General features: G+C 52.5%; 3 protein-coding genes across 10 annotated transcripts in view; 1 reads left to right on the plus strand and 2 right to left on the minus strand.

The window, feature by feature from the left end:
- Nucleotides 1-436: 436 nt before the first annotated feature.
- Nucleotides 437-4,184, plus strand: IRF7 (interferon regulatory factor 7). Of its 3 annotated transcripts, none has more exons than XM_054275057.1 (11): nt 437-613; nt 687-849; nt 1,080-1,242; nt 1,324-1,406; nt 1,567-1,612; nt 1,718-1,822; nt 1,896-2,093; nt 2,202-2,333; nt 2,498-2,869; nt 3,030-3,148; nt 3,843-4,184. In XM_054275057.1, exons 1-11 carry the CDS (start codon nt 591-593, stop codon nt 3,987-3,989), a joined length of 1,551 nt encoding a protein of 516 aa, XP_054131032.1. In that variant the 5' UTR covers nt 437-590; the 3' UTR covers nt 3,990-4,184. The 3 variants fall into 3 exon arrangements, with proteins under 3 accessions (XP_054131032.1, XP_054131033.1, XP_054131034.1); XM_054275058.1 differs by having other exon boundaries at nt 2,208-2,333; nt 3,843-4,183; XM_054275059.1 differs by having other exon boundaries at nt 1,911-2,093; nt 3,843-4,183.
- On the minus strand, nt 921-14,071 carry LOC128936263 (malignant fibrous histiocytoma-amplified sequence 1-like). 5 transcript variants are annotated; one of them, XM_054275055.1, is made up of 11 exons: nt 14,018-14,071; nt 10,685-11,564; nt 9,943-10,069; nt 9,170-9,356; nt 8,060-8,250; nt 7,472-7,959; nt 6,147-6,304; nt 5,498-5,657; nt 4,983-5,053; nt 4,784-4,890; nt 921-992 (listed from the first exon to the last, which is right to left on the minus strand). In XM_054275055.1, the coding sequence occupies exons 1-11, from the start codon at nt 14,046-14,048 to the stop codon at nt 981-983; spliced, it is 2,412 nt and encodes an 803-aa protein (XP_054131030.1). In that variant the 5' UTR covers nt 14,049-14,071; the 3' UTR covers nt 921-980. The 5 variants fall into 5 exon arrangements, with proteins under 5 accessions (XP_054131030.1, XP_054131029.1, XP_054131027.1 ...); XM_054275054.1 differs by lacking the exon at nt 921-992 and adding an exon at nt 4,319-4,568; XM_054275052.1 differs by lacking the exon at nt 921-992 and having other exon boundaries at nt 4,319-4,890.
- Nucleotides 13,023-16,763, minus strand: part of PHRF1 (PHD and ring finger domains 1) — a 28,395-nt gene continuing 24,654 nt past the window's right edge. For both annotated transcript variants that reach the window (XM_054275050.1, XM_054275049.1), the window contains exons 17-18: nt 16,494-16,622; nt 13,023-15,357 (exon numbers count right to left, since the gene is read on the minus strand). In XM_054275050.1, coding sequence (XP_054131025.1) covers nt 15,223-15,357; nt 16,494-16,622 — 264 coding nt within the window. In that variant the 3' untranslated portion in view covers nt 13,023-15,222. The remainder of the gene's footprint in view (nt 15,358-16,493; nt 16,623-16,763) is intronic.

Consider the following 16,763-nt stretch of genomic DNA (forward strand, 5'->3'; position numbering starts at 1 on the left):
CAGAGCTCAAAGGGCTCAGGGAGCTGCTGCTGCCCTTGACCCCCATCCTGTCGGGGCCATGGGCTGCTTCGCCTCTGCCCCGGTGCCGAGCGCTGCCCGCCACACTTTGGCCTTTGTTGGTTTGTCATTTTTGGCAGCACGGCCTTGGCGGGCAAGCCAAAGCAGCAGGGAGAAGAAGGATTAAAATAAACATCTGGACACGGCCCGGGGGTTTCCAGCTCCGGGAAGCCCCGGCTGGAGCGGGTGCGTCCGACCCCCTACGCTGCGGGATTCCCACGCTCAGTTTTAGGTCCGGTTTATTAATTTTAATTAGCGATGCTCCGGGCAGGGCCGTGCGCGGGGCGCGCAGCGGCGCGGCCGGGCCGGGGCCGGGGCATCGCTCGGGCACCCCCGGCAGCGGCGGCTCCGCCCCGCCGCGAGCGGCAGCACTTTCACTTTCGGAAGGGACACGTGATTTCCAGGAAAACGGGAGGGGCGGATAAAGTATCGGGAAAGAGGCGGCCGCCCCCAGCGCCGAGGTCACCACCCGGCAGATACGGCACGGCACGGTTCGGCACGGTTCGGCACGGCGGCTCTGCGGACCCGGCACCATGGCAGCGCAGGAGAAGGAGGGGTAAGCGGCGCCCAGGACCCCCGGTCCCCCCCGAGTGGCCCCCGTTCCCCCCGGTGACGGTCCCCGCCCGCAGGGAAGCCCAGAAGCTGCGGTTCGGACAGTGGCTGCTGAACGCCATCAACAGCGGGAGATACCGGGGACTGCGCTGGATCGACTCTGCCCACACCATCTTCCGTGTCCCCTGGAAGCACAACGCCAGGAAGGACATCACCAGCAGCGACCTGGAGGTCTTCAAGGTGGGTGGCATGAGTGTCGCCAGCAGGGACGTGGAGATCCTCAAGGTGAGCGGGGTGGGGGTCGCCAGCAGCAGCCTCAGGGTCTTCAAGGTGTGTGGGGTAGGATGGTGACCAGCAGCAAGCTGAGGTCTTCAAGGTGGGAGCTGGGGAGATGGGGGAAGACCAGTCATCCCTGGAAACCTCCCTTCTCATGGAGCCAGGGACCCCATGTTCCCTCCCTGCACCCCCAGGGCTGGGCAAAGGTCAGTGGGCGGTATGAGGAAGGCTCCGAGGACCCGGCCAAGTGGAAGACCAACTTCCGCTGTGCCCTGAGCAGCACCCACTTGTTCAAGCTGGAGCAGGATCATTCCAAGCGTGGTGATGACCCCCACAAGGTCTTCTCCATTGTCTCAGGTGAGCCTCGCCCCATGGAGAGGCTGTGTTGGATGGGTTGGGCAATCTCAGGGCCTCCCATTCCTGGTGCTCTCCTTTCAGCCACCCTCCAGGACAGCAAGGACAGAGATTCCAACATCCCCAACCCTGTGGTGGACCAGAAGGCAGCACAACAGCAGCTGCAGGTAGCTGGGTGGGCACAGCAGGCCGGGGGGGGGGTCCGTGCTGCCACTCGACAAGCATTGCTCCTAAGCTGCAGCCCAGCACCCAGCCAAAATGTGGGCTGGGGGAGGCTGGGTGCCTGGCAACCACAGCGGTAAGATTCCATTCTCCTTCCCTTTCCAGCTGGAGCTCCACCCCCAAGACATGGCCTCAGCCATCGCTGTCCCAGGTAAGCACTAGTCCCACGATCTTTTTTGGGGGAGGACACCCACTAGGCTCAGCTGGGAGTGATTTTGTGGCTGTGAGACATCCTACCCACTGTGCTCCCCCTCAGGAAGCACCGACCCCATAGAGCTCTCGATTCTGGAGGAGCTGCTGCAGCAGTGTGACATCTCTCCCTGCAACCTTGACTCACTGGCCCCATCCTGGGTGCCCGCAGGTGAGACCAGCTCTGCTCGCGGGGTGCAGGGTTGGTGACTGCCTGGGTGAGTGATCCCAGCACCTTCCCACAGGTGGTTTCCCTGCAGGGGACACTCCCCACCAGGACATTGTGCTCCAGCCTCACCAGGACACCCTGCTCCAGCCTTACACAGACACCAGCCAGAACAGCTGCTTCCCTCCCACGACATTTCCACAGTGGGTGCCCACGGTGGAGCAACCCACCTTGGACACCTACCAACCAACGGGCCTCATGCCACTGGAGGAGACAGGTGGGTGCCGTGGGACAGGATCTGGCCCTGACTGTGGGAATGCCATAATGGGGTGGGAACAAGCCAGGGTGGCATCTGGAATGGTGATACAGTGCTGCTCATCTCCAGCTGCAGGGGCCATGCCACCGCCGTGCCACCTGACGGAGGGCACGGTCCCCGTGCAGTATGCGGCAGAGGCGACGGTGTTCGTGCCCACCGCCAGCCCCGTGCCACAGCCACAGCTGCTGGTGGATAACACAGGTAAGGGTTATCAATTATTAATAGCTATAAATGATTATTAACAGTTATTAACAGTTATTAACAGTTATTAACAGTTATTAGCAGCAAATATGCTTGGGGGGTGCTTTGGGGACGGGGAACGTTTCGGTTTGGAGGATGCAGCTGCTGATCACTTCCTGGTGCAGATGACATCATGTCCATCCTGGATGTCACCATCTACTACCGGGGGAAGGAGCTCCACCGGGAGGTGGTGAAGGGCAGCCGCTGCCTGCTGACGTACCAGCGCCCCAGCCAGCCGTGGCCCTGGCACGTGGTGCACTTCCCCAGCCCCGCCGGCCTGCCCGACCGCAAGCAGCGGCGCATCACCGAGGACCTGCTGGGCATCGTGGGGCTGCAGCTGGAGCTACGCGCCCCCAAGGTCTTTGCCACCCGCCGGGAGAAGTGCAAGGTGTTCTGGGCCTTGTCCCGGCAGCTCGAGGGGGGCGAGGAGCCCCCACCCAACCTGCTCTGCCGGGACCAGGAAACGCCCATCTTTGACTTCAATGAGTTTTGCATAGGTGTGTAGGGGTGTCACGTAGTTCCCTGTGTGTTTTTACCTACCCGGCCTGGTTTGGGGCTCATGGGAGCCAGCCCCAGGATGTTACAAGCATCCAAACCCTCCCAGCCCCCCTGTGCCCCCAGGCTCACCGCAAAGCCGAGCCCTGTTTTGTCTCACAGAGCTGAGGGACTTCCGCAACGGCCAAAGGCGGCGATCCCCTGACTTCACCATCTACCTCTGCTTTGGGCAGGCCTTCTCCAACGCCAAGCCTAAGGAGTCCAAGCTCATTCTGGTCAAGGTGCAGTAGCCAAAACCCACCACTATCCCACTGCTGCCCAGGGAAGGGGAGAGACTCATGGAGGCCAGGGGAGCTGGGACTCTGGGTGCCTGAGGAGGGGGACCCTCGAGGTCGAGTTGGGTGGGAGATGGAGGGACTGGGTGCCTGAAGAGGGACCCCTGGGGACTGAGGCAGGTGGGATTCTGGGTGCCCAGGGATGGGGACTCCTAGGTGATAGAGAGGTGATGGAGTTTCCTCAGGGACTGGGCAGGGGGAGCCTCAGGGGCCAGGGGAGGCGAATTCTTGGGTGCACAAGGAGGGAGGCCCTCAGTGTGCAGTGGAGATGGAGATTTGGGAGCTCTCAGGATCTGGAGCAGATGGACATCTGGATACCCAAGGCGGGGGTACCTTGGGGGCTGAGAGAGGTGGGGGAATTGAATGACAGGGGAGGGAGACCCTTGGTGCCATGAGGGGCTGCATGGCCAGGGCAGGAACCCTTGAGGACCAGGGAAAACATGGGTGGAGAATGGGCCAGAGAGCACTCAGGGTCTGGGTGGGATGGTGTGGAAGGCAGCTGCCCAGGGACAGGGACCCTCAGGGGTTGGGGCAGACAAAGGGTGCCCCAGACATCTTCTCCCTCCAGGAGGAGAGGGCCATGCAGATTTTGCAGCTATATCAGGCAGCTGCCCCTAACCCCGATGTTTTGCTGCTGCAGCTGGTGCCCAAGTTCTGTGAGTACTGGTACGAGCAGGTGCTGCAGGAGGGAGCCTCCTCCCTGGACAGCCGCACCATCAGCCTGCAGCTCTCCAACTCCTTCGACCTCATGGAGCTCATTGAGCAGTGCGACATGCAGCTGGGCTGAGCCCTCCTGCCCCGCTCCCCATGGCCCTGGCACGGGCAGCAGGACCACTGGGCATGCCAGGCTCTGCAAACCAGCACCCCCCAACCTGAGGACAACTTCAGTGACCAGTCCTGGAGCTCACACATTCCTTTTCCTCTCTGTCAGCTTCTAGTGGGTGTTTCTGTGGAGTGTGGTAATTTACAGATGTATTTTCTTATTTTTTACAAGTTAAAAAAAATATATATAGAAATGTAGTTCTCTCTTGCCTGGATATCTGCCTCTGCTATCAGTCTGAAATCTTCACCACCCCCTTCTACCCCCAAAACCATGGGAGCCCGTGCCCAGCCTTGTCTCAGCAAAGTCCCTGCTGGCAGGGGTGGGCTGGTATCAGAGAGCTTTATCAGCACCTTCTTCCCCTTAAATTTGAGTGGATGAGGTGACTTCCCAGTGTGAAGGGATGCATTTATCAATGCATTTATTCTCCTGCATAAAGGCTGCAAACATAACTCACAAGCAGAATGTGTTGAGGACAGCTTGGCCTGGGCTAAACAAAAGTAATTCTTCATTGAGCACCGCCCAGAGTTACTCACTGGAGATGTTCTGGAAAAATAAGGCAGTAAGTACAACATGGAACACCCAGACCACCAGCTCAGTGGTGCAGAGGGGGTGGCATCTCAGGGAGGAGTGTGGAAACCAGAGGGCTGCCTGAAGATGGGGTGTGCCCTCCCCAGGCTGCAGGCAACTGCAGCCCCACATTTCAGGAGCCTGGCCATCACTCTTGGTCCCTGGGCAAGGAGGGGTAGCGGTGTCCTTACCTGCCGAGTGACCTGGATGCTGCTGGGCCCAAAGGTGGTGGTCCCGTAGCTTGTCACGTAATAGTGAGCAGAGGGCTGTGCTGGGGGCTCCTCCAGTGGCCTGGGTACTGTGGGAATGGGGCACCCTTAGCCCCATGAAACCCTCAGCCCTCTTTCCCCTGAGCACATCTGTGGCACAAACTCGGGACACTGGGCTCACCTTTGGGCAGGAGCAGCTCTGCACCAAAGCGGTGTCCACACGTCCCGCAGGTTTTAACGTCTTCCTTTGTCCTGTGGAGGAAAAAGCCCAGGAAAGAAGCAGCAGGAGCTGCTCTCAGCACTTCCCATGGAATGTGATGCCAAGGCTAATGGAATAGGTTTGCTCTTCCCACCCCGACCTGAGGTGCAGCTGTTGGTGGGACAGCTGCTGCCCTCCCAGGTGCCTGAGCACCTTCAGCTCCTCATGAAACAGGGACATGTCCAGAGTGAGCATTAGGTGCCTGAGCCCCAGAGTCTCAGCTTCTTCACCTTTCCCTCCATGCTCCAATTTCCCACACCAGTAAGTGTGAACACCACATGGGACACGAGCTGCTATGGTTGGGAGAAGGGCACTGTGGTGCCTGGTGAGTTTCATGATTAATTTCACGTGTCTTTTAGAAGCTGACCAGGCTCACCAGCATTGCAGTAGTGACCACTGGCTCCCAGCCTTGCTGGGAGGGCACGGTGTGTACGTACGTGGCACCTGTGCCATCCATGTCTGGCCAGAGGAACTCCGCGGGGCAGCCGGACGTTCGGCAGGGAGACTTCACACACACGTGCAGCCCCGGCCACTCCTCAGCGAGCTTCTGGGTGATGAGCACAACTGCCACGAGGAAATCCCAGGCAAACTGGAACCCTTCCAGGCAAAAGGAGAATGTCTCTTACAGCCTCCAGCCACAGCAGCCCAGGACATTCTGTGGTGACCCACACAACCCACAGCCTCAACTGTCAGACTGGCTCCATCCCCAGTCAACCAAACTTCCATAAGGAATTTAATGACACATTGGAGGGGCTCCCCAACTTGGGTGGCCCCTTTTGCTTATCACTTGAAGATCCAGCCTTAGACTGTTCTCTGCTGGGGCCTTCTGGGGAAGGACAACCCATTTCCTCCACGACGAGAATGAAAACTTGGCATTCCACTTTCATGTGATATCTCTAGAAGAGTCCTGAACAAAATTCCATGGAGAAATGGGAAACCTTTAAGTGGACTGCTGGTGGACCCAGGCCAGGTTAGGGCATGTGGCAGAGGCCTCTTGGGACACTTACCATAGGGTTGGAGGTGGCAGGAGCAGAGCTAAGGAGACACATGGGTTGGGAGTCATGAAATACGGATCAGGGATCTTACCTGTCCTTTCTGATGGCTTTCTGCTGCGGAGCTCCAGGTAGCTGTAGGCCCTCTGGTTATTCTCTTTGATCAGCAGAGGTTTGCCATTGCATACAAGCAGGCAGGTCACCTTGGCAACCCAGTGTGTGGAATAGAAGGAGCAAGCTTTCACCAGGAACCTGCAAGGAGATTGCCCATGGCTTTCATCACTTTTCTCCTAGCTTATCCCTAATGCTGGAAGAACTGGGGGGACTTGAAAATATGAACCTAGTTTCAGTAAGAACAGACACCAAGTGAGGACCTTCCCCTACTGAAAGCTCAAGCAGCAGAAACAGCCTCTTAAACCAAGAGATTCTTCCAGAGTTGGCCATCTTGTCCTGGTTTTGTCTGGGATGGAGCTAATTTTCTTCCTAACAGCCGGTACAGTGCCATGCTTTGGATTTAGGATGAGAATGATGTGGATAACACACTGATGTTTTAGTTGCTGCTGAGCAGGGCTTACATCAAATCAAGGGTTTTCAGGTCCTCAGGCTGCCCTGCCAGCAAGGGGGCTGGAAGGGGACAGCCAGGACAGTTGACCCCAAATGACCAAAGGGATATCCCATATGCAATGGCATCACGCTCAGCATATAAACCTGGGGGAGAGCTGGCTGGGGGACCATCGCTTGGGAACAGGCTGGGCATGAGTTGGTTAGTGCTGAGCAATTGTTTTTTATTTGTATCACCTGTTCTTCTTGGGTTTAATTTCTCTCTTTGCTGATTTCCTTTTCATTACAATATTATTATCGCTATTACTGTTATTATAATAATTTATTTCAACTATTAAACTGTCTTTATCTCAACCTATGAGTTTTCTTACTTTTCTGATTATCTCCCAGTCCAGCTGGCGAGAGTGAGTGAGTGGCTCTGTGGTGTTTGGTTGCCAGTTGGGGTTTAACCACAACACCATCAGATAAAACTCTAGACACAAGTCCAGAAAACCAGGAGAAGTTCCAAAATCTGGTACAGTTCCAACACCCATAGAAATTGGAACATTCTTGGGTGAGACTGTGAGACCTCTGCCTGCCTGGATGGACACAGATTAGCCAAACACCCCTTGAGATGAAAGGGGAACTAGAAGGAGTGTGGCCTTTGCTCACATCCAGGCAGTGAACATCACAAGGGGTTCACCCAGGGCCCTACACGTGTGAGGCACAGCTGAGCAGCCAGCCTGGTATCTTGACTCCCAGCCTCAGGCCTCAGCAGACACAGTCTCAAGAGCCAAGGACTTGCTGAGAGTCATCCCGGCACTGCACCGAGCAAACTCAATCCCACCACCTCACTGATGGCCAGAAACCAGTGCTTACCTCTGGAAGAAGCCCTCAGGTATTTCGGGTGAGAAGTAGGCACGGATGTGGAGGTCCTCGGGGTGATCTCCTCCCCAGACCTCAGACACTTCCTCTGTCTGGTTCAGATAGGTGGGGAACAAGTACCAGGACTTGCCTTGGCTCTGTGTTGTCTCCCATGGCTGCCCAGGCACAAACTCCCTGGCCTGTGGGTTGAGTGCCTCAGTGTGCTTCACCTCCATGCAGAGCTCAAAGTGCTCCAGGAGGCTGAAGAGCTTCCCTCTCCCTCTGTGAGGCCTGGGTCCCATGATTTCCTCAAAGACATCCCGCATGCCTTCCGAACAGAGCTGGTGCTTCACCAAGGCACGCACAGCCTGGTGGCACAGCATTGCCTTGGACTTGAAGGTCCACACCCAGTTGGCCCTGTCTCTGATGGTGGCGTGTTCCCCGATCAGCGTCTCCACAGAGATGCTCTCCAGCTGCTGGACGAGCTGGTGCCGCACCAGGAGCTGCATGGGAAGAGAAGGAGAGACAAGGTGGCAGTGAGAGGAGCCCAGCAAAGCTGCAGAGTTTGGGCTCTACAGAGATGGTCCCGATCCCCACTCTCACCTTGAACATGGTTATTAGAAATGTAGGCTGGAGGAAAACGGTGCTTTCCAAGTGCTTGATTTCCTCATACCACACGACGAGCCCGATGCGGTGGAGGTACCGCAAGATGTCCCGGAGGAGCTCTCTGCTCAGGCTGGCCAAGTTCTCGTGCTGGGAGAGTTTGCTGAGCAGGTACTGGAGGTCCATCATGCCTAGAGGGAGATGCAGGAGCTCAGCATGCATCTATCAGACACAGCATTCCAAGGCAGATGCTTCAGAGAGCCACCAAACATCCACGTCACCTATGCCATCCTTGGGGAAGTAGCTGGGATCAGTGTGCTTGGTGAGTGGGACCAAAAATGTTCTGCCTCTCCTCAGCTGTCCAGCTGACACCCTGAAGCTCCCACAACTTTGCCTTGCCTCAGCAGTGGGAACAGCCTGCCAGGACTTTCTGAAAAACAAAGCTAATACTGTTTTTTTTTCCTATTACTGTTTGAGGAAGCAAGTTTGTTTCTAGCCAGAAAACCTCAGACTGCCAGTTAAACCTCAGAGTGCCATTCAGCAATGTAGAGAGGCAACAAAATCTGACTTATGTCCACAAAAGAAAAGCATTTCCTCCTTGTTCTATAATCTTACAGTGGCCAGAGGGGCCAGAGATGTCACTGGGAAATAATTAATAAATGTCACAGGTGGAATTAGTACCTGCTTTAGGTGTATAAGCAGGGGGCTGGAGCTGCCTGCTGGCTCTGCTAAGTCACAAGACACATGGAAAAAAGGTCTAGGCAAGGGTAGGGGCCATTAAATGAGGTTAGCAGGATGTAGATTTGAAAACCACATTGCATTAAAGCTGTGGAGTTCCTTCCTGCAAGATGCTTTTAATTGCTTTTACAGGGAAAAGGTGAGAACGAAAAACATCACTGGAAAGCAAGAAACCAGACCTGTGAGGCGTGCTCAGCATGAACACTGCAAGGTCTTCAGCAGTGACCCCACTGACACACAGACAGGGCCAGAGGGTGCAGCAAGCACTGGGGAGCCCATCCCCAATTCAGGACAGCCCTGGAGAGAGCCCGTCCCAGGCACGGGACAGAAGCTCCTCCCAGAAAGGCGTGGCAGAGGTAACAGAGCGCTCACCGTGGTCTGCCACCTCCTCGCTCCCTGCAATATCCGCGATGGCAGCTTCCACCTGCCTGTAGACGGGCGGCAGCACTCGGACAACCTCCGGGAAGAGCTCCTCATTCCTCACATGCTCCAAAATAGTGGCCTCGAGCTTCCTGATGGCACGGTGATCCGTGCAGTTGACAGCAACTAAGTTTAAGATCTGGAAAAGAGGAAGCACATACCTGACAAAAGCACCCCCAGAGGAGTTTTTCAGCCTGTGAGGTAAAGGAAGGACCTAATGCCCATGAAGGCACCCAGGGTGAGAGAAGCCACTGGCTCAGCTTCAGAGGCACTTCCTTCACACCTCTGTTCTACAGCAGTTCCTGAAAATCACCTGGTCACCCCTCACACTCCTCCTCAGGCACTTGCTACAAGCCACAGGAGGAGATGCCCATCACCTACAAGGACAAGGACCCTGCAGGTCATAGCCAGGGGTTACCACGTCCACCCCAGCCTGGGGAGGGGCTGCAGCAGTGGCCTGATGCATTCGCACCAGGTCCCCTTAGCCAGTAGCACACTGGGCTGCCAGAGACAGCAGGGTGACCTCAGCCAGCCAGAGCCCAGGATAATCTCAGCCCTACGGTTAACGTGCAGCTCTCCATCTCCTTCAGCCTCTCCCACTGGTCCACGTAAAACTTGGGCTCCTCACTGCCCTCCAGGTTGTCGATGAAGTGAGCAAGGTTGCTTTTTCTCTCTGCCAGCATGGCTGTGATCCTGGCCATGATGTCATGTGTTTTCTCTGCTACCTCCTGCTCCTGGCAGCAGTCCACATGGGTTCCCACAGGAAGCACCACTGAGTTTGGGACTCGCATGGACAGGTTGTTGATCCAGAAACCAACGAGCTCCTTGAAAGTTTTGTCATTAGTTTGGTACCTGGGGAAAGGAGAAAAAGAAAATCCCAAATTCACATCTCACCCTCTGGATCTCCAGCCAACTTCAACCAGTACAGGCCTGACCACACACTCTCCTGTCCCAGCAGCTCACTGGACAAGAGCTCAGATCTCAGAATCTGAGGTACAGCCCACAAACATGGGCTGTATCCAAGCTTATCCTTCAGTTCCCCATCCTTAAGCTATGGGGTATACCAGAGCCAAACCCTGCTGTGGACAAGAGCATCCCTCTGTAGCTCCAAACCCAAGCCCTGTACTCCCTCCATGTTCAGGGAACACCACAGGATACAGGAAGGATCACAGGGATTTGCTTCTTGCAGAAAGCAAGTCCACTTAGATGAGGTTCAGCTGTCACATAAGGAGTTGATACTTATTTCAACCCTTCCAAACAGATGCCTTTGGCAAGGTGATGACAGAGCTGATGGATTAAAAGGTTGATCTGCAAAAATGGGGAGAGGGAGAGCCAGCTATGCCAATGGTAAGAAGACCACGCCTCAAGGTCCAGTGGAAATGGTGTGAATTTGTGCAGTGCAAAGTTTTGCCAGCTCCTTTTTAGTTTCCCCACTCTACCGGGAATCCAAACCAGCTCAGCACTTACATGTGAAGATTGATGACAAGGATGACGAGCGCCTGTGGGGTGATGAACACATGGTGAGTCATGTAGTATTCCAGCTGGCCAGCAAAATCCCAGAAGAGAAATGTGAAGTCCTCGATCTGGAACTCACTGATCTCTATCCCAACTGTTCGCTCTTCCTTGGGCACCAATTTGGATCGCCCTTGCTTCAGGCTCCTGCAGATGGTGGACTTCCCTGCCAGCGAGGCCCCCAGGAACATGGTCTTGACCCTCTTGTCCTCCTGCCCCGAACCATGCTGAAGCTGGTCGAAGTAATTCCGGATCTGCCGAATGCCACCAGCACACACTTCACTGGGCGGCTCGCGGAGAGGGTTCCCACTGGCCTTAAACGTTTTCAGGGACTGTCCCTGGAAGAGCCCCCTGGGGAGCTGGCGGAGGGCGTTGTTCTGCACACGGAGCTCCTGTAAGCGTGCCAGCTGCAGGACGGGCTGCGGGAAGGTGCGGAACAGGTTGTTGGAGATGTTCAGGTACTGGAGGCTGCCCCCACAAGCTGCCAGGTCCCTGGGGAGGGCACACAGACGGTTGTTGTTCAGCCGCAGGTGCTTAAGCCTGGGGAGATGGGAGAAAACCCCCTCTGGGATGATCTGGATTTGGTTCTGATTCAGCTCAAGCCTCTCCAAACAGACCAGGCTCTGGATTTCATTGGGAAAGTCCACAAACTCATTCTTGGACAGTATCAGCTTCTTGAGGTTGCAAAGCTTAGAAATGCCAGTGATGCTCCTGAGCTTGTTCCTGTCGAGGTCAAGGCTCTCCAGCATGGAATTGCTCAGGACTGAGGGAGGGAGCACACGCAGCCTCTGGGTAGAGAGATTCACTTCATGCAATCTGTCCTCCTGCTCCTGACCTGGACACGTGGGACAGAGAAGGTGGTTAAAAGAGACTTTGACTTTTGGAATTGCAGACCATTTTTTCTTTTTTTGCATGATTTTGGGATAATTTTGGCCAGCAAGGAAAGGCAGAGGAGCTGGTTGAACAGCAACCACAATTACTGCTTGAACAGCTCCTGTGTCCTCTCAAGAGAGGAACTGAAGCTGAACATCTTGGCTGGAACTGAAGATGCAGGAACAGTTCCCACCAGATGTTGACCTGCAGCCCAAGCGTCACATTAACAGATTTGCTCTCATGCTTTGAGCCCTGCAAGAGCTCCAGCCACAGATGCATCCACCCCAAAACTGGGTTTTCTAATCCCAGCAGTGGGCTGTGGGGGAGAGCTGACATCAGGACAGCTGCTCCCCAAATAACTCACCCAGCCCACTCGCAGCTCGACCACAGCTATGGGGATGCACTGAGGCCAGGGCCAGCGAGTTCAGACACTTCCTCTATCACATCCTCCCCCCTCCAGACGATGCTGTGATTCCCTGCAGGGATGCTCTCAGCCCTGGGAGACTGGGCAAATAACACAGGGATGCTGGGGTTCCCCAACAGACAGGGAACACAGGCAGGGCCTCAGTGATGGCTGAGAATGTCCCCAGACAGAGAGTGTTAAGGGAAGAGAGATTTGCAGGTGAGGAGAGCGTCAATGGGATGGGGATCACACGATACCAGAGCAAAACATGGTTAGATTTGCTTTCCTCTCCCTTTTTCACTTCCTCCCATGACGCCAAGCATGGCATCCCCTTATGCAATGCACCCAGTTCAGGACTGACTCATCACTTCCCAGCATCACCACTGAAACGTGGGATATGCTCCAAGCCCAGCAGGAAAGCAAGCCTTCACCCTCTCCCACATGCCCAGTCTCTCCCTCAGGGACAAGCCAAAGAACTCCCACCACCACTGAGCAGTGAAGACCCAGGGCAGCTACTCACAGGCTCTGGGCTGGGCCATGACTGCAGCGTGGCCCCAGCTGGATCCTCCCGGCGCTCGCCTCCCCCTTTCGCTTCCTCCTCTGGTGCCGCTCCTGCCTCCCCCAGCTCGGCCAGAGAACCCCACCCTCTTTCTCCACCCAACCTCAGAGCAGCTCCCAAGAACCTGAACATTTCTGGCCAGATGGCAGGGCCAGGTTATGTCCCAAAAGCAGTACTGGAGGTCACCTATGGGACAACCATGGTGGCAGAGTAGGTCCCGAGTCAAATTGCTGGTGCAGCATCCCTCCCTGCCTGTGCTGAACAAGCTTTTGGCATCATCACACTTCCACAGGAATGAAACCTAAAAAGAGGTTATACTGTTATCAAACTACTGCATGTATTGAATAAGTAAGATTTCTTCCCTTAAACAGGTAACAGCATCTGATGCAAGAGGGCCAGTCAGAAAGGGGGAAAAAACCCAACCAAGCAGTTGTACCAAACCAACCCAAACAATACAGAGTACATTGTTTTCTAGAACACACCAGAAGAGGTATTTTTAGGTATGTTTCTCATTGCCTCTCCCAGGAGGCAGCTTACAATTTGATAATTTTATTTTAATGGCAGACAGAATGAAAGAACCAGTATATTCTTGTTCATGTAACTTCAGTAGAAAGTTCATGCAGAAGGTGTAATTTTCTGTCTCAGCACTCCTCAGGCAATGGCAGGTGCAGAGGTAACAAATTTAACAGGTCTTACAGTGCAGGCACTCCTAACACATCCTGCAATAGGCTGCTATCTTTACTGCCAGTTCAAGGGTAACATTAAACAAGAATTTAAAGCAGTGAAACAGCCTGAGGATGAAATAGACTGACACTATCTTCCTGGTAGACAGTGTAGTTGCTTCTATTATTTGATCAATTTTTATTTTTCAATTATTTTTCCCACCACCTACCCTTTTTCATTCTGTATACAGACAGGTTATGGCAGAATTGCTCCTCTGAGACATTCAGAGGTGTCCAATTCCCAGCCTAAATGTATGCACAACTAGATCACATTCTCTCACTCTTGTGCCAAAAATGTCATTAAAGTTTCTGAATTTTTATTTTGTCAAGAAATCTATCAGCTGTGTTTGTATTTACAACCCCACAGCCATGTTCCATATATCTATTCTAGCTCCAAGTTTAGCTTGAAAACTTCTCTGCCAGCTGTTCTTCTGTAGTTAGTACTGTGTCTTTTCCAAAAATCTGCAAAGCAACTCCATAGTTATCACTTTCTTATGGTCCATCCAGGCTGCACTTCCATAGAGGAAGCATACAGAACCAATGAAGATTAACTCCAAAATGCTCAGGATTCATCCATAAACACTCCTCTAGCACAGTGAGTGACAGGAGTGAAGCACTGTGCCAGTCCATACACTACTGGTATATAGGCTTGTTTTGTTTAAATAGTAAAAAAATAAACTCTCCAAACCAGTTCTTGTGAAGGGAAAGCCAGCTTCTGAGTTGTAACTTACTGGTTTTCTCTTCAATTTCTCTGTGAAACATCTCCTCCCCAGCAGGATTTGATGGGGAATGATTCAAGTCAGGTTCAAGGGCGCTGTATCATTTAAGGGCCTGTATTTCAGACGGTCACTTAAACAGATCTGCTGCTCTGCAGTACCTGCAGGCAAGGAGTTCTGCTAAAGCCATCGAGATGAAGCCAGACTGTATGCTGGAATCCTTTGATTCTTGACAGGAATCTGCAGTCCTCCTGCAGAGGAGGAGGGACAATTACTGATCCAACTCCAATCCTCTTCCACAAGCACAGAATTCCTTATGCAAGAGCCACACATGCAGGCTTACATGGAACAGTCAGGCCAAGAGGCAAATGCAAGACAAACAAATGACACCTGCTACAGGACAAAAACCATTCAAAATAACTTTATAAACTCTGTCACATTTCTGCTTTGTACATCAGTTCAACCTTATCCTTCGGGTTTGTTACGGAAAATTGACAATGCTTGCTTTTTGTTTTGCTTTTCCTGAAAGGCAGACACAAAACCAGCCATCAGTGCATTATTTACACAAGTGCAACACAATCTCCCACCCCAAAATTAATTTTTTTCACTAACAAGGTACTTCCAAGAGAATGTAAATAAACACCACAGCTTGAGCAGTGTTTCTGAAGTCAGTTTATAAAGGTTAGGTCATTTCTGCAATCCCCAAATGCCAGAGCGAGTAAAGCTTCGCTCGCCATCCAACAGGCTAAAAATACAACATTTCAAGTATTAAATCAGAAATTTCTAAAGACAATCCATATTTCGATAAATAAACACAAGGGAAACAGTATGCAGCTCTCAATATACTGTATGAAAAGTGGTGTCCAGTTTCAAACTTTAGCAAGACAAGTGCACAGCCCAAAAATGTGATCAAGTAACCCTGAAAACTGCAGCAATCCGGGAGTTCCAAACATGAATCTCTTCTGTGTTTCCCCTCGAATTACTCTGCTGGTCTGAGGCATTTGATTGTTATTTAGTTCTACAGCTGTAGGTAATCCAAAAAATTCCTAAATTCATTCCCATATGGAAACAATTCAAGAGAAGGTTCCATAGATAAAGTCTATTATCATCTTGTTTCTCTGCACTCCGCTTGCAATGGGATGCAACTGCAGGTCTGTTATTCCCATAGTGTCCACAGCTAGGACAAGTTCAGTCCAAGTCATGCTGGCTGTGGCTTGCTCTCAGTTTTCCACTTCACGTGTGTCTTCCCCATCAGTTTTCTTATGTTTCCTCATATGTTTGTATTTTTCCACATATGCCTTCACCAGGTTAGCCACCTTCATAGGGTTGATCTCTCCACTTTTGCTGTGGCAGATCTGCAGGGGATCAGAAAGGGCGCTTGGTCAACGACAGCAGCTCAGGCAAGTGGCAGAGAGGCCCTAAGCTGCCCAGGGGAGCCAATTCCTGCACAGACCCCCAAGGCCCATAGCAGGGTACATAAAGCAGAAAACAAAGACAAGAGCAGCATTTTCCTTCAAGCATTTCAGGAATGGCCCATAGCTTATCTACAGAGCACCAACTGAAGGCAGAGGTATCTCAAAGCAAAAAACCTCATTTTTACTATAGGCTTTTCCACTCATCCATTCAATTTTACACAACATGTGGTAACCAAGGAAGTGTTGATATCCCAGTTTTGGGATGTTTTTGAAGAAGCAATGCTCAGATTAAAAGAATGTCAGTTTTGAGAACACATTTTGAGACAGGGAAGAAAGAACAGACCCTACACAAGTTACTTTATCTCCCTTCAGGGAGGAGTTCAGAATGACTTCAGTAGCAATTGGCACTGCTCAGCTCTCTCACAAACATATGGGTCACACAGAAGATGTGAAATTGCAGCCATTACCTTGGGGATTTTTATTTATGATGGAATTTCTCAGTGACAGCAAGAATGCAGAGTAGGGAGAAATTACAGCTCTCTGAGGTATCAACTACCTGCCTTGACCACTGACTGCATCTTTTGTAGCCATGATCTACTCAGCACTAAGATCTGAGAGAAAAGCTCATCTCAGCAAAATTGCAAGACCCTCTTCCAAGGTTCAGGGACACCACAGATGCTCAAGGACCTATTGCACAAAGTATTTTCTCACTTTATCAGAAACAGCTAGAATTCTGGCTGAAGTTCCTAGTGAGGGGGATTTGACCATTCTTACCCAGGGCAGATACCATGAAACATTTCAGCTCATGCAACTGAAGCTCAGCAATGTTCAGCTCCACTGAAAACATGACCTCATAAAAGGAACAGACTGACAGCTCTCATCAATGGCACCAGAGAGTCTGGCTTAAAGCAACTACTGCTTCACCACAGGAGTGCAGAGTATGAGTCAGGGTCCAAAGATCTGCTAGTCCAGTTATGGCATGTAATTGCTGAAATGGCAAGTGCAATCTAAAGTACTGCCACTATGTAATGACCTGCCCAGCTCCTCCTCTCCACTCCCTTTCACTGGGCCCTCACCTTTTGCACTGCTTTCCGAAGGATGCTCTTGTACTCCTCCTTTGTAATCTCCCTCTTCTGGTAAAAAGGTTTGATGGCAAGTTTCACTTCTTCCACAGCCCTTTCTTGCATGTGAAGCTTCTTCATGTACTGCACAGGAAAGAGAACTTCATTACCTTGTGCTGTCTTGGGAATGGTTTCTGAATCTGTTTTTCTTAGAAACGCTCAAACGAAAATTCTCATTTCACAATTTTAACAACCCAAGTAATCACCTCAAAGTGATTTCCTTTA

The sequence above is a fragment of the Melozone crissalis genome, unplaced genomic scaffold, assembly GCF_028551555.1.
Source record: "Melozone crissalis strain CALT ecotype California unplaced genomic scaffold, PUWL_Pcris_2 ptg000018l_1, whole genome shotgun sequence".
Taxonomy (NCBI): domain Eukaryota; kingdom Metazoa; phylum Chordata; class Aves; order Passeriformes; family Passerellidae; genus Melozone; species Melozone crissalis.